This window comes from Tribolium castaneum, chromosome 5 (assembly GCF_031307605.1).
Source record: "Tribolium castaneum strain GA2 chromosome 5, icTriCast1.1, whole genome shotgun sequence".
Classification (NCBI taxonomy): Eukaryota; Metazoa; Arthropoda; class Insecta; order Coleoptera; family Tenebrionidae; genus Tribolium; species Tribolium castaneum.
Window position 1 is genome coordinate 12,629,843 of NC_087398.1, and position 16,804 is coordinate 12,646,646.

The 16,804-nt window shown below is 36.6% G+C and overlaps 3 protein-coding genes across 5 annotated transcripts; 2 read left to right on the forward strand and 1 right to left on the reverse strand.

Moving 5' to 3' along the window:
- The first annotated feature begins 33 nt into the window (after positions 1–33).
- mop (myopic) lies at positions 34–8,896 on the forward strand. 2 transcript variants are annotated; one of them, XM_008194744.3, is made up of 9 exons: positions 34–285; positions 365–477; positions 526–906; positions 954–1,098; positions 1,266–1,546; positions 1,596–1,943; positions 1,993–2,589; positions 3,529–5,457; positions 7,953–8,896. In XM_008194744.3, the coding sequence occupies exons 2-9, from the start codon at positions 391–393 to the stop codon at positions 8,691–8,693; spliced, it is 4,509 nt and encodes a 1,502-aa protein (XP_008192966.1). In that variant the 5' UTR covers positions 34–285; positions 365–390; the 3' UTR covers positions 8,694–8,896. The 2 variants fall into 2 exon arrangements, with proteins under 2 accessions (XP_008192966.1, XP_970590.1); XM_965497.4 differs by having other exon boundaries at positions 34–477.
- A 1,846-nt stretch (positions 8,897–10,742) lies between these two features.
- On the forward strand, positions 10,743–12,561 carry Baldspot (baldspot). 2 transcript variants are annotated; one of them, XM_965421.5, is made up of 2 exons: positions 10,743–11,168; positions 11,224–12,561. In XM_965421.5, the coding sequence occupies exons 1-2, from the start codon at positions 11,163–11,165 to the stop codon at positions 12,076–12,078; spliced, it is 861 nt and encodes a 286-aa protein (XP_970514.2). In that variant the 5' UTR covers positions 10,743–11,162; the 3' UTR covers positions 12,079–12,561. The 2 variants fall into 2 exon arrangements, with proteins under 2 accessions (XP_970514.2, XP_015835400.1); XM_015979914.2 differs by having other exon boundaries at positions 10,745–11,173.
- Positions 12,562–13,767: 1,206 nt separating this feature from the next.
- On the reverse strand, positions 13,768–15,430 carry LOC659009 (glutathione S-transferase). Its single transcript, XM_965349.4, has one exon. The coding sequence runs from the start codon at positions 14,437–14,439 to the stop codon at positions 13,825–13,827; it is 615 nt and encodes a 204-aa protein (XP_970442.1). The 5' UTR covers positions 14,440–15,430; the 3' UTR covers positions 13,768–13,824.
- Positions 15,431–16,804: the final 1,374 nt, after the last annotated feature.

The window sequence follows — 16,804 nt, forward strand, 5'->3', positions numbered from 1 at the left end:
ATAAAATTTGGAAACACCTCCAAAGTGCTTGGAATAGTAAAGTACTGAAGTAGTATGCAATTGGTTGTTGCATTTGTTACAAAAAGATTTTTTTAAGTAAATCTCGTTCTAAGGTTGGCTGTCCTCCAACTGTCATTTACGTTTACGTCATGTGTCAGTTTGACAAAAAATATTAAAAATGTCCCGTGTTTGTTTTTATTAGTTTCAAATCGTCGTATTTCATTATCTTACCTTTTATCGATGCGGTTGCCGGTGTAAAATCATAGATTTTACTACAGACACCAGGTAAAAATCGGTTTTTGTTTCAATCCGCCCGGTCCCAGTTTTTTGTTGTATCGATTTTTCTATGACTCATTTTGTGTAGTAATCACTTAAAAACAAATAAGAGAAATGGAGGCTGTGCCTAGATTGCCTATGATAAGTTTCGAGCTTAAAACAAGCCCGGAAAATGCTCAATTCGGCCCCCAACTCAAACAGGTAAAAATCCAACTTTGTTCCTAATCCCACTTCAAACCCCGATTCCAGTACATTGCAACCTTCTATAACGAGGATCCCGAATCGTACAGCAGCGAAATAAGCAATTTGGAATCGTTACGAGCGGCTGCAATTCGCCCCACAATTGATGTAGCTGGCTGTCAGTTACTGAAGAAGTACTATTGCCAGTTGCATTTCCTCAAATCTAGGTTCCCGATGTCCGAGGGACAAGCAGCCGCTGTGTATTTCACGTGGAAGGATAATTACACCGGCATGCTTTGTAACATCCCGGATATTCGATTCGAATTGATGTGTATTTTGTACAACATCGGGGCTTTGCACACACAATTGGGGGCTCTAGATTGCCGGTCTTCAGCCGACGGCCTCAAAATGGCTTGTACGCATTTCCAATGCGCCGCTTGGGCCTTTCAGGTACCACGAACTACCCCCATTATTCCATATCTTACCCTTTTTATCAGACTGTTAAAGAAACCTACCACCAAATGGTACCATACATGTCGTCGGTGGAAGCCGTTCATTTCATGCAACAAGTCTGTTTCGCCCAAGCGCAGGAGTGCATCCTCGAGAAAAGCATGATGGATAACCGCAAAGCAACAATCACCGGTAATTCACAAAATTGTTTTTTTTTCTGAAATCGTCGAAATTTAATTGCGATTTTAGAAAAAAAAAACTTAGGTACACCTCAGCACTAAAGTTATTTTTTTACTCTAATCTGTATAAAACAACTTTAGTGCCTTCGTAGACAATTATTGATTGAAAAAAAATCGTAGCTAAAGTTGCAGTCCAGGTTGTGGATCACTACAAAAGAGCCTTATCTTTGTTATCTTTCGGAGAGGATAGTTTTTCGAATATAGTGGGCACTAAAACGACAAAAGAATGGAACAAATATCTCTCATTCAAAATTTCATATCACAAATGCATTGCTCTGTTATTCCAAGGCCAACAAGCCGAAGAACAGCAAAAAATGGGCGAAAGAGTGGCATTTTATCAAGCGGCTTGTGAGCAATTGGAGGAAGCGCGTAAATTATCCACAGGTTTGAAACAACAAAAGGTGAGTAGTAGTACCACAAGGATCAACTATGGGACCCTTGCTCTGTTAGGATTTGAACGAAGCTATAGCTTTCACATCGGACGTGGTCGAGGGTAAACGCAAAGCAGCGAAAAACGAAAACGAGTTTATTTATCACGAGGAGGTCCCTGATAAGCATGCCCTTCAAGAAGTCAAAGGTGCATCGCTGGTCAAAGGCATTGCGTTCAATGTGAACGATGTTGAGGTCTCTGGACCTGATATTTTCGCCAGACTTGTCCCAATGGAGGCTCATGAAGCTTCCTCGTTGTACAGCGAGAAAAAAGCACAGAAGTTGAGACAACTGGGTGAACTGGTCGAGTCAAAAGACCAGGCGCTAGCCGAGTTCATGTCCTCGTTACAGTTGGACGTTTTCACCCAAGTCGGTAGAAATAGTTTCGTTGGTTTTGTCCTATTTGTGTGATTTTTAGATGAGACAAGCGACCGGTTTGTGTCAAGATTTAGTCGATCGAGCTGCTGCTCTATCAGCCAAGCCTTCGGCGACCCAAGATCTAGTCGCCGCGATGGGGAGACTATCAAATAGTTATCACGAGGTCGAGTCAATGCTTAACGAAATCCAGGACTTGCTCAAAGAAGAGGAGCAAAGCGAGAAGGAGTATCAAGAATTGATGGGTAAAAGACCGCCCAGTATCATCGCCACCGATTTGGCCCGAGAAGCGGCGAAGTATCGCGAAGCTCACAACAAAGCCAACGATTCGAATCAGAATTTGCACAAGGCGATGATGACGCATGTGGCGAATTTGAAAATTTTAGCACAACCGTTGGGGGATTTACAGAAACAGATTCCTTCAGTTGAATTACCTAACCCGAATATTGACGAGAACTGCGTCAGGGAAATTGAGAGTTTGATCAGTAAAGTCGAAGAGATGCGTAATCAGAGGGCGATGCTCTGGTCGCAGTTTCGCGAAGCTGTACACAAGGACGATATCACGAGTGTTTTAGTGACACGGAAGGATCAGCCTCTGGATCAGGTGTTTCAGCAGGAATTGGAGAAACATCACGAACTGGTAGGAAAAATTGTTTTTAAACTGTGGGTAAAAAAATAACATTTTTTGAAAGCTTTTATTTGTCTTGCTTTGTTGTCTGTTTATTTCATCGTCTCCGAGCCAAATTTGTGAAGGATCTTGTCCGAATGAAATGAAATTTTGCCTACTTACGTAATCTGCGTAACAATGCAATTCTATTAGCTGTTTCAAAATTATAAAATTGATATTTTACAATTTTATCAATCTTATTTTAGAAAATAATTTGGTAAAATGCGACGTTGGCTTTTTTATAGTTTTCAAACAGCTAATATGTAGTTAAAAAGGGATGTTTGATTTACATACCGCATCTTATACCTACATACACAGTCAGTGTACACGTATGTTGAACATTATGACGTCACGGTATGCGTGTAAAAAGCAAACTGCTCATTCCCTTATAGGAATATATTAATACCTAATCACTTTTATTACGTTTTGTTACAAAAGGAATGTCGCTATTTTTTTTTAATTCATTTATCTTGGATGACAGGCATAAATCAAAGGTTAGGATGTGCTGTCAAATGCCAACAGCTGTTTTCTACTACATACCGCTAAACAAGTGCACAAATCAGCAAAATAAAAAGACGATTAGAATAAATAAAGACTTGAAGAAAAAAAATTAAAAAATGTTTAAAAAAAATATGCAAAAAAATGCACTAAGAAAGAAAAAAAATGTTTTTCTTTCAAAGGAGAATGTTTTTGCTTACAGGTTGGGATTCAAAACTTTCTAAAAACTTTGGAAATGGTCATAAGTACTCTAAATCATTACAATACGGCATAACAGAATTACTTTATTAAATTTTGGAATCCTAACCCGTAAGCAAACATACTCTCCTTTCATAAAAAACCATTATTTTTTTCTTTTTTTGTGCACTTTTGAATTAGAGTTTTTTAAAATCATTTTCCATGTATTTTTTTCAGACGAATCTGATAGAACAGAACGTGGCAGCTCAGGAAAACATTCTCAAAGCCTTCGTGGATGCGTACGCTCGGTCGATGTCGACTCGTCGCTACTTGCAGGACGTGATCAACAAAAGAACATCAACAGTCAGCGCACTCATCACCTCCTACGATACGTACGAAGATCTCGTAGCAAAGGCCAACAAAGGCATCGATTTTTACAACAAATTAGAAACCAACGTTTCGAAATTATTGCAACGTATTAAAAGCGCATGTAAAGTACAACAGGAAGAACGCGAGCAAATGCTGTTGAAAAACTCGGTCCCGGTACCAGCGACCAAAGAAGAACCGGTTATAAATTCGGCGCCAAAATTGAAAGATTTTATCGATACTAGGAAAAAAACGCGAGGTTTTAACGACGTCAGTCCCCAGTATTACCCTCAAGGCGTACCTGATGCCCAGACGTGGCCCCCGGCGGTTAGACCGGCGCCTTTAGGCTCCGAAATCAACGAACCGGTTGTAACCAAACCGCAAGAGCAGGTTTATGCCGGTTTAGATCAAAATTTGGCCGACAGAATGGCCAGTTTGAGGATGGGCTATTATGGACAAAATACCCAAGTGAACAAACAAGCCTATACTACTACCACTGATACGTACCAACCGATTTCGAGCAGTACCCAGAATAATCAAGTGACCGCTGATAATATTGGTGGACAATATCAGGGGTACCAAATGTCGTATAGTACGCCTTCGACGACGAGTTTAGGCAATTATGGACAGGTTGGCCAACCTGGCGAGAGTTACCCGCAGGTTAGCCAACCTTACCAAAACTACGCCCAACCTGACAGTTACTCGAGTTATAATCAAGCTAGCCAACTTTACAATCAAACGCCGAGTTTACCTAATCAAGCTGGCCAACTTTACAATCAAACACCGAGTTTACCAAATCAGGCTAGCCAACTTTATAACCAACCTACGACTAGCCAACATGATGCGTACACAACGTATAGCCAGACTGGCCAACCCTACGGCCAAATGTCAGTGGCTCAAGTGAGCCAACCGTACAATCAAACAAGTCAGGTTGTCCAACCTGACGTATACACCAACCAATATAACCAGGTTAGCCAACCTAACGTTTATTATCCCGCCGGTTATGGCCCCGCTCAAGTGCAACCAACCGAACAGACCTACTCCTACCCTAACACTTTCGGTAGTAACGAATATGCAACTTCGGTCCACCCTAATATTTCAAATGTGAGTTACAATTCGACTTATTCCTCACCTGGGGTCGATTTAAAAAGTTCCGATTCGAATTCGAAAAATTACGTAATAAGTAACGGCCAAGGTTACACAAGTTACGATCAGTACCAATACTACTACAATTATGGCCAAAATCAGACTTATCCCACCTATGGAAGTGGCTACAATTACGCAACACCGTCACCACAAACCTCCGACACTTCCATAACCGCAACAACGAAGGAATCAAACATCGACTTACTCACCGGCTTGGATTTTACGGTAAATCAAGCACCACTTATTCCCCAACAAAAACCATCGGATCCTGAAATAAAACCGCCCCAAAAAACGGAAACTCCGGTAAAACAACCAACAAAAGTTGTGAAAAACGAGGAAGAACCGCCGAAAATCGAACGAGTTGTTAATCGCAAGCCTCTCAATAATTCCGAAGTGAAAAAACTATTCGGCTCGGAAATTGATAAGTTTGAGAAATTCGTCGATGTTTTGACGAACAAAACCTTGAGCGGACCGACGAATTTGGACTTGAAATGGAAGGAAATACAGGACAAGCAAGACGTGGAGAAAAAAGCGATTTCGGTAGCGAGGTGTTATCCCATGAAAAATCGATTTCCGGATATTTTGCCCTACGATTACTCGAGAGTTGAGTTGAAGGCGGCGAAAGACGATTATATTAATGCTTCGTATGTAAAGGTGAGTGGAAATTAATAAAAGATGAGTTTTTTATTTGCGATAGATTAGGAGACGAAACGAGATACAAAATTGCACGATTTTCGCTACCCAAAAAATATAATACAGCGGAATAAAAATGAGGGCTTTAAGCGTTATACCGTCTTGTGGCCAAATCGTTTTAAATTAATTTAAATTCAACCAATTCACTAATTATTACTGGGAAAAAAATAAAGAAAAATTTACTACTAAAAAAATAATTAAATGTAGGGCTTCGTCCCATATTTTTTAAAACGCTGCGAATACTGCTAAAGATACGGGACAAATGTTAGGAAGAAAGTTATAGAGAATTATATTTCTTTTAAAAAACTCCGCGAGACCATATCTATCGTCAACACTGTTTAAGCTCCAAAGACGTCCAAGCGACGGATTCGTTTCATTTTACCGCTGGTGAGGTTTCGGAATAATTAATTAATAACCGAAAGCGTTGAAGATAGAAATATGGTGTCTCGGAAATTGTAGGCAATTTAATTCTTTACTACTTTGATTCATACACTTTTTTTTGTATCTTTAACTGTATACCCAGCGTTTTGATAAATATGCGACGGTGCGCAAATTAGTAATAATTATTCCTAATACAATTTTTGTTATATTATTGTTTTCGATAAAGAGTTTACACTATCTTTACCTCTCAGTTAGGTTTAATTAATTTTTTACTTTCCCATGACAGTTCTTTCAGATGAAACTAAACTATCATCTACCTTATTATTTCTGTTAAGTTAAACTCCATAGCCTTTCGTTTAGAACTAGATACTTTCAAATATTTCTTTACTTTCATAGAAAATTTTTAAACTTTTATGAAATATTTAGGAATCATATTTTTTCAGTATTATACTGTCTTTAACAGAGTTGTCTGACTGTAAAATGAGATGTTTATTTACTTAATATTATGTATCCTTCCGATCTCCAAAGTTAGAGCATTCGAAATAAACCTTTATTCTTCTGCCAGTGAGTGCAATTTTTCAAAATTGTCTTTTATGTGTTCAAATAGTCATCTCTAATTATAGTTATTAATAATACGAGTACACCCGATAACATTAAACGTTTTCAATTTTTTTTGTTTGAACATTTTAATTTAAAACACGTTGCTATGTGAAGCGTGTTTTATACAGGGTGAGTCATTAGTGGGTTATTTCTAACATGTCCTACTAATTGCAGTTACCACTTGGAGATTGTTTCATTTTTAAATCAATCATTCAAATCATTTTGAATCAACATTGTTTTTTTATCTTTTAAATATTAATAGTTCATAATGAAATTTTAGCAAATTGTTAAAACAAACTTGACAATACCCAGAACAGTGTAATCGTGAATTAATTTTGAGATGTTTTAATCATTATTGATTACCGTTTTGATCTGCTGGAATCAGTATTATTGGTTGCATATTAAAAAAAAATCAGAAATAACTCACTATTAATTTACCCTGTAGTTAAAACACAAACGTGTTGTAAAATAGTGTTTATAATCTAGGATTCAGGTATTGAAAAGAAGGCTTAAAATGTTACCAACAAAAAAAATTAGTAAAACCCTGATAACAGAAATCTTCATTTTTGTAAAAAGGTAATGTATATTCAGGTGCTTTTTGTACCATTTTATTGGCAAATTGGAATCAGCTTTCTTAAATATAGTTACAACAAAAGGAGTCACTAGAGCTAGAAGACACCTTTGGTGAGAATCTAACTGAACCGGTAATTAAATTTTTCTTTTAACACGAATGCATTTTTATGTAACATTTTAAATGAACTTCACAAAAAAAAACAAAAAAGAAATTAAAGTTAAAGAAAGAATCCAAATAGATTTAATAAAAAATACTATTTTAAAATGTAATTTTACTTTGTATACATTATAACTTTTCGTATTTATTTTGAAATATATTCAACAGAGCCTGGGCGGGACAAATGTGGTCATTTCAATAATTATAAAAAGACTACCGCGTTATTATTATTATTATTTTGAGAATGCAGCAAATACCGTTTAAGACACAAAAAAAGTGTAAGAAACAAAGTTGTAGGGAATGAAATTTCCAAAAAAAGTCTGCAACACCATATTTATGTTTAGGTTTAAATTAATTTTCTGGTAATTGACAAATCCGTCGCTTGAGCGTCTTTGAACCACTTTGGAACCTAAATGGTTGAAGATAATGATTAGCTTGCGAACTTTTTTGTAGGAAATTTAATTCTTTACAACTTCGTATTCAGTGTTTTGAAAAATATGGGGCTGAGTGTAAATTAGTAAAAGTTTTAAAATTTTTTATACTATATAATTTTTGCATTAATTAATTTTAATTAATTGCTCTCTTTCGAAATCAACGGAGCTATAAAGGGCAGGGACGTACGTCGTTTCGTATCCTTACCTAGGTATTCGTACTTATACCCTATACCATTTTCTCGGTAAAACTTGAAATACCCTGAAATACATTGAAAATTGAAAGTTTTTTATGCTCAAAATATCCTTCTCAGGACGTCTCCTACTACTCGGCCCCTTTCATCGTAACGCAAGCGCCTCTGGCCGCCACCGCGTCCGACTTCTGGACAATGATCAAAGAGCAAAACGTGGAATTGATCGTCTGCCTGCTCAACGACGCCGAAATCGGTGCTGACATTTACTGGCCTTTGGAGAAAGGGCGCGATTTGTCCCTTCCCGGAATGTCCATTTCCCTAATCAGCGCCACCCCCAAACCCCACTGGACCGAGCGTCTCATCGCGATAAACGTCCCCGAAAAGCGGGATTCCCGCGTTCTGATGCACCTCCAGTTCACTTCGTGGCCTGGGAGCTTGTTCCCGACAAATCCCGATCATTTCGTCGCTTTCGTAACAGAAGTGATAAATTTGTTTATGCAGCAAAGGAATACAAATCATCCCGTCGTTGTCCATTGCTTGTCAGGGATCGGTCGCAGTGGGCTGGTTTGTTTATTGGTGACTGCGATTCTGGAAGTGACGAGTAATCCGACGGCGGTTCCCGATTTGGTGTCTTTGGCGGTGAAGTTGGGAGCGTGGAGGAGGAATATTTTGAGGGATAGGGAGCACTTGAAGTTTGCGTTTGAGGCGTTTTTGAGTTATATGAAACAGGTGGTGGCGCAAGGGAAGATTTTGAATGATGTCGGGAGTAAGAAGAAGGAGGAGATAGTCAGTGAGATTAAACAAGAGGATGATCCGTTGAGCAGTTTGGATCCGTTCTGGGCAAACAAGAAGAAAGAGTGACTTTTTTACTATCCCATGTATTATTTTTCCGATTTTAATAATTACTATTATGATTATATATAATTAATTAGTGATATTAGCGTAATTAATCTATTTTTTATCTATTTTTATGTGGAGGATCAGGAGGAAGTCTTTTTAGGAGGAGATTTGATGTTATTATAAAATGTACTGATTAATTCTTAAATAAAGTTAAGAGAGTAACATTTTTGCAAATTATTTAATTACCGGATTATCGTCGAATATGTGGAAAAATTTTAAACTGCCAATGGTATTTTACCATTAAAGCAATCTTTTTATGGGAACTACTTACGTAATGAATCGAATATGCATAAAGCTTGTCACCGAAAAAACGACGAATTTAAATATTAATCAACAAAAAATCGGACCTGAGCGAAAAACAGTTTTATAAACATTCCTGTTTCCATGACACACGTTTAAGGTGGATAATATTTTAATTGTGATAAAGAGCCGCAATATAAACAAATGTTTATAAACTTTTAGATATCGTCTAGACACAATCAGCTCGTACAACATACACGATGGGAAACCACTTTATGGATTAAAAACATCTGATCAGCTTTAAACTTTATACTGTCATCTGATGCTGATAAATGAAGGAGAATTAATTAATATAAAAGTGTCAAAGATGGAATTTCAACTCTGGTGATTCCGTGATAACACAACAATAACATAAACAAATCTGTCTCCACTCATTAGTTGCATGCAAATTACGTAAAATACACATAATTTGTCATTAAAAAGTCATTATCATTCATTATTTTGTTCTTTCGTTTCCTCTGTTACTTCAATTTACCATTTACCGGCGATCCGCATCATTTTTATAACAAAAAAACAATCTGATGTTTAGTGCAAAATAAATTACTATATATTTCTAAATAGTCAGTTTCTTAAATTTAGCGAGCTTGAAGTGTTCTTTATTTTGGTGAAAACTACGTTATTTAAAAAAATGAAATCATAATTCTTCACCGTGGGGCTTATTTTTCATTTACTTCAATAAATTAATAGGTAATAATTTATAGTTTCAATGAGAGATCTAATCGATCATCAATAACTATTTCGTATTTTTATAAACTTTATTTAAAAAAGTAATAATTCGGTAAAATGCAACACGTTGGCATTTCTATAGTTTTGAAAGAATTAAGGCTGCCAAAGTAAGATTTTAAACTGTTGCCAACCTGACAAGAACAGTCTTATTTAATAGTCACTCAGTAGGTAATTAAACACATCTTTATTCACAATCAGTCAATTACTGTTGCACTTGCCGTATTTTAATTATTTAGAGGTCATCTGGTAGAAGATAAGAATTGCCAATGTTGGGATTGATTACCTGATGTTTTTTCAGGTTTATTAGAAACACACTACTTCATCAGATTGCACCAAAGAGGGATTTCACTGTCACACATCACAATAAACAACATTTGTTTGATTAAAAAAACTTAACTTTTTTGACATTTTTTTATTAAAAAACATCAAATGTCAAAAATCGCATTATTAGCACAGCCTACTAGATTTAACATTATTAATGCATCAAATTTGTTAGAATAAAAAATATTTCAGAAGATACAAAAAATATAACTTCTAATTGAAAATTATTAACTGCTGTGTTGTATAAACATAACTTACGAGTATATTCAAAAGCTTTTTCAAATTTAATGATACATTCTTGTTCTCACGGTTTTAAAATTGTTTAATTCAACAATTTCATTATTATTAATTTATTACACATCCGTTCGGGACAACGACAAGTGATAAAACTGAATAAATTGAGTAAGAATATCGACAAATAATCTTCATTACCAAAAAAATATAGTATATCGTTAAATCGGCTAAAACAATTAATATCTACTATAAAAGTCGTGCAGGCAAAAGGAAAATGTAGATATAAATTAGGTAACATAAAGTATTAACAAAAAAATAATGAATCACGTAATATGTGGAATCATACTTTTCATAATTCAAATTTAATTCAAAAAATATTTACTGTTGTAGTCAAACAGCTTTAAAAACTGAAATTACCAGGTTTTCAAAATTCAGTCGTGCGTCAGTGATTTTAATTATGCGTGGGTTTTTCCAAGAGAAGATCAAAGTAAAAAGTTAATGTGACATGTTGTAAGACTTGAAAGAGAAATTAACTGGAAGGGTTGGTAACACGTGGCAATTTTGACTTGTCAAAACTAACATGACACCTGTCAGATGTTATGTCATTCGTCATTTTTTCCCTTTATCCACAATTTTCGTCCTCATTTCGCAATCATCCCATCCACGGATGCAGTTTTGTTGATATAAAATTTGAAATCAGCTGAAACTTTAATCCCTCGCGCGCTCAACACTCAAACCGGTTTGCATGTCGGATCTTTACCGCACGATTTTGGCAAAGAAAGAGGCCCAACGTGCAATCCCCACGTTAGAAGGAGACGAGTGTCGAGTTTGGTGACGCAGGCGCGGAGTATGGCGGTGTGGTGAGCTAGGGCGGTGCGATATATCCGGCGAAATTCCGTCTCGTTTCCAGATTCGAAAGTGCTTCAGTGCCGCAACCATGAAGGAGTACCACCAGGTCACGTCCCCGAACTACTCGTACGTGTTCAACTTCGAGTCGGACTTCATCCACCAGGAGACCCGGACGTGGATGAAGGACAACTGGACGTTGGGGTTCTACTACGTGGGCATCTACATGGTGCTCATCTTCGGCGGGCAGCACCTGATGCAGAACCGGCCGCGCTTCGAGCTCCGCGGCGTCCTCAGCCTCTGGAACACCCTCCTCGCCACGTTCAGCATCATCGGCGCCTGCAGGACGGTGCCGGAGTTCCTGCACACGCTCACCCACCACGGCCTCTACCACTCGGTGTGCGTGCCCAGCTTCATCGAGCAGGACAAGGTGTCGGGCTTCTGGACGTGGATGTTCGTCCTGAGCAAGCTGCCCGAGCTGGGCGACACCATCTTCGTGGTGCTGCGGAAGCAGCCGCTGATCTTCCTCCACTGGTACCACCACATCACCGTGCTGCTCTACTCCTGGTTCAGCTACACGGAGTACACGGCCAGCGCGCGCTGGTTCATTGTGATGAACTACTGTGTCCACTCTGTGATGTACACCTACTACGCGCTCAGGGCCATGGGCTACAGCCCCCCGAGGCAGATCGCGATGGTCATCACCTCGCTGCAGCTGCTCCAGATGGTGATCGGCTGCGCCGTCAACATCTGGGCGCACCAGCTCCTCCAGAACCAGGCCGAATGCCACATAACCCCCTTTAACATTAAATTGTCAATTGCCATGTATCTGAGCTACTTTGTTCTTTTCGCGCGGTTCTTCCACAAGGCCTATCTGTCAGGGGACAAGAGGGGCAAAACTAAATCAAAAGTTCACTAGTTCCGGGCATCCACCGTTTTGTTCGTTTTTTTGTGGTTGTGATATGTTCTTCAATAAAATGTTCCAACTGCGTTCGCAAATTTTATAACAAAAACGTTATAAATTATATGTATATTTTTTATAAAGCATTTAGAAAATGTGCATTTCATAGGGCATTTACGGTTTTGTTGTTACAGATATCACAAGACGAAGGCACGACCATCGTGTACTTAGCGAACTAAATTTTTCATTCTGTGATAATCACGAACTTAATTTTGTCAACACCATTGTTTCACTAATTAATTCAATTTGTTTTGTGGTATCTCTAAAATGTTGGAAAAGGAACACGAGGACTAGTCATTGTTAGGTTTATAATTATGTATGGAATTACATTCTTATCATAATCGCTACTTTATTTATTTTCTACTTTTAGACAATTCAAAGTGGACAGGCAAACTGTTAAATTGTTCTGCAACAGTCGTTCAATAAAATATTTTTTACCAATCCATCCATTTCATTCACGACCTGACATTCAAAAATTGTGTTATTTTTAGATGAAATTAAAAACGTAATGAAATCAATCCCTTTATCTTTATCTTTGAAGTAAGAAAATACTTCAACGCTGAAATTAACACATCTGGAAAATTGTTTAATCGTCGCAATGCGACCACGGTCATTTTCTAAATTAGTCTAATCGTAATAATGAGCGTTTAACAATTTTTGGTTTTAAAAAACGAAATCATTGTTGAAAAATGTTGCATGTGAAGAGTCAACTTTATTTTTTACCATTCATCACGTTGTGACCTGATGATCAGTCGGATTCGCCGACTGTTTATCTAGCGAAACTTTAATGGCGAAAAAACTGCTATTATGCGTGACATAATCCTATCAGCAAATTGTAATCGGCCTTGAACTCGCGCCGTTTTATTAAAATATAAACAAAATTGTTTAGAAAAATTGTTTATTTTCTATTGCAGTGACACACTTCCCCCTGATTTAAAGTATGTCACCTTTTAGTGAATTGTTTCCTCGTTATTAACAACAAATTTTTAGGTATGGGGATCTGGTAAATTCCATTAGCAATTTGAAAATACAAAGCAAAGTGGTTATTCTTGTTTGTGTGAGGATTTTTCCAATGTATTCCTCTACAGTCGCTGAATTTTTTTGGAATTAATTCGCATGACCTTCACTCAAAACTGGGGGTTTCTACCTCGTTATAAAACGAGTTCGACTTTGAGGAAAAACTGTTTGAAGTAATTAAAAACGCTGAATGAAATGTTACGTTAGAAGAAAGTCTAGGAGAAAGTTCAGACTGATATCCAAAATCATAATATGGTACGATTCCTTTTACACCAATGGGAATAATTTCTTTTACGCTCTTTTCTACTGCCGTTGTCAAACGCCAAAATTGGCGATGATTCTGAACATCCAAAATCGTAGTTAAATTATGTAAATAAGAAGTAGCGTTTTTTGGTTCCACTTCATATTTTTCACTCATTACATACAATAACGGGAAAATTTACATTTTGTTGATTGTTTTCGACCGAAAAAATGCTTTTGACCGTAAATGCGACGTACTACTAGGTCAGTTATTCAGTGGAACAATGGGAAAAATTAATTTTTAGGTCTTTAGCGAACGACTTCACTCATTCTGAAAGAATTGGATGGTTCAATTTGAAATTTGGACGCTTTTTTAAATTTAAAATTAAATTACAAAAGTAATAAATTTATTTTTCATAATGTCTGAACAGAATAAATTATAAGTTATTAGAAATCAGTCTTGGGTCGCATCTCGATCCATCTTCTGATGGCTGGCAAAGAGTTGACTCTTTCTCTTGCGGCCTTCAGTTCCGGATAATTGGCAAGGGTGTCAGTCCCGGTGACCACATCGAAGATTTGTGACACCGTCGTCCAGTAAAAATCGGCCCAAGTGAGCCGTCCAAGGGCCAAAAATCCTTTATTCCCCGTGACGATTTCCTCCAAACGGGGCAGATAATAGGGCAAAGTGTCCTTTTTGATATTCTCAATGATGATCCTCTTTTTCGCCTCGTCAGGCTCGTAAAACCACGCCGCATGTTTCAAGCGAAGATCGTTGATGGTTTCCACCACAGCGTCGATTTCAAGATTTTCCAAATCATCGTTTCCCACCAATTTTACTTGTTTGGCCAAATAGCGAGCGATTGCAGTGCTCTGACCGACGACTTTGCCTCTGTGCTCCAGGACTGGCACTTGGCCGAAAGGAAATTTTGGTTTCCAAAGAGGCCACTCTTCTCTTCTGATCCGGCAATCTTCGAAATCAATTCCTCCGTACGTCATCAGGAAACGGGAGGTTTCAGCAAGGCCCCGTGCGTCGAAATAAGTCAGTTTGTAAGCCGGTGCCATTGTTTCACTTTCACTGGTTCAATAACAACAATTACGTTGCACTGGTTTAATTCCCAAATTTAAATCACAGGTTTCGGCCCATCCTTATGCATTGCGGAAAATTATCGCAGTGATAATGAAATCGGGGGCCAGTTCATGGTTAATTATGACTCACTTCTTGGGAAATTTTGGTCAATTTACTGCGTCTAACGATTTTCGTATTCAATAATGATCTGAGTGAAAAAATGAAGACGCGCGAAAGTAAAAAAATGCGCAAGGTGACTTTTGAGGTGATCAGGCAAAGAACCTGTTGCTCAGATTGAAAAGTAAAATAAAAATGAACAGACCCTAATTTTTCCATTCCGGCAGGGTTTATTATCGAAGGTCAGACTTTATATGGATGTTGAGAGACAATTTGCTCGTTTTAAGAATTCGATCCACTTGTTATATGAGTACTTTCTAATGCAGTTACTTTTTTCTTCGCTTAAGCTTATGTAAGCTGCTCCGTCATAGGAAATTGAACTTGAGAGAAAAGTCTGCATGTAAACATGTAAAAGAAAGGAAAAATCGTAATTGTGTCGTTTCGCATTGTTTGTTTATTTGAACCCATTTCCGTTTTTTCAAAATGTTATCATTATCACACAAATTAAAAATCAATGAAAACAATTACCCGACAAATTACACATTGTTTGGTGTTTCGCAATACAGTGTTGTTTAGTTTTTGTTGTTTTGTTTGTCAAATAACTAGAATTTTTTTTGGTTTGATTCAAATCTGTAAGAAAATACCCATAACGGTACGGAAATTAACATAACACGTTTGGAAAATTGTTTATTAGATATTAGAAAAAACCACGCGTTAATGTGGCTACGGTCAAATTAATCTAATCGGGAGTAATTTTATTTTTGGTGAAAAGTGTAAAAACAATTTTTTCTGATTTGTTTGTGGAAAAATATGGGAAAAACTTGTTTTGGGTGTTTCATACCACACACTTTTTGTTTTGGGTAAATTAATTAACCAAATAAATATTTTAACAATTTTTTGCATTAATGCGTCAATGAAATAACAAGACTAGACACTACGGAATGTTATAACAATAAACATAATTGTCACTTAATACAGTTGTTTATATTATTAACATCACGTTGTCTATATTTTTATACATTTAATGCAAATGTAAACGTAATGAAACGACTAAACTGGCTTTCAACAATGTCAGTATCATAGTTTTTAATCACAAATACGTAGGTTTTGCGACGTTACGTGGATAAAGAGGCGATTCCAATTAGGTTTTTAAATGAATTTTTTTATCAATTTATTTTTGTTTCTACTTTATTTTATTATAGCTAAAAAATTAACAGAAACTGCTACAGTTGAAGTTTAGTGTTTTAATTGAAATTTCATACCGATTTTACGTCAGAACTATAATTGATATCAATTACAGTAATTAATTAACTGTTCAACATGTGAACTTATTTCCTGAGGAAAATTATATAAAGTGTAAAATTACCGAAACTTCCTTAAATTCTAGAAGTTCTGAACATTTCGGATAAAATTATAACTAGAGAAAGTTGCAAAGCAATTGGTCAAATTTTTATAACTTATACTTAATTTTTAATTTATAATTAGAATGAAACGTCATGGCACTAATTAAATACCACCTACCTGTCCAAGTTTACTTTTTTAATAAAGTTTTGATTAAAAAAATAAACATTTTGTTAATTTACGACTCAATAACTTGTTTCTATTGTCCGTTTTTATTTCTTGGTTGTAAGATATTTTATTGACGATTGGTAGTTAAAAAAATGGGCAGCAGGATGGTAGTAAAATAAAATGCGTGTAGTTTACAAGATGTACGCAAAGTTTTAATTTAAATTTTTATTGACACGGTTATAAAAATTTGCGTACACTTGTACTTGGATGTGTTAGTCTTTTTTGTAACAGATGAGTGAGTTCAAAAGTCTTCAAATACGTCTCTTTTAACCTTTCCCAGCACTTATGTAATATATCAACAATGAAGTGCTTGGCAAATTTGCAATAAATACGCAATTTCAGAATTCTTGTTAAAAAGTAAATATTTTTTATCACATGTTTGTGCAATACAAATAAGTTTCTAGCAAATTATAAAATTAATATTCTCCTACTCTACCTCAATATTTAGCCCACAGAAATTGTAGTCATTAGGAGAAAACTGGGATTTATAAATGGAAAAAGTATTTATCGTTTTGTCCCAGTTTGTGCTTCGTTTTATTTGATTTTTAACTTGAAGAATTTAAAAGTAGTAAAGCAAAAAATGCCGTAAAAATCGGCACTTGTTATGTATTTTATTAGTTTTGTAAATAACGCTCTTTATTACACTTTTTAAACCTTGGCGCCCACGTCAGGTCG

Excerpts from the sequence above, each read along its gene's own strand:
- mop (XM_965497.4), top strand. The coding sequence starts at position 391 with ATGGAGGCTGTGCCTAGATTGCCTATGATAAGTTTCGAGCTTAAAACA. Across the intron at positions 478-525 it reads TCGGCCCCCAACTCAAACAG|TACATTGCAACCTTCTATAA; the intron begins GTAAAAATCCAA and ends CCCCGATTCCAG. Across the intron at positions 2,590-3,528 it reads TGGAGAAACATCACGAACTG|ACGAATCTGATAGAACAGAA; the intron begins GTAGGAAAAATT and ends TATTTTTTTCAG.
- LOC659009 (XM_965349.4), bottom strand. The coding sequence starts at position 14,439 with ATGGCACCGGCTTACAAACTGACTTATTTCGACGCACGGGGCCTTGCT.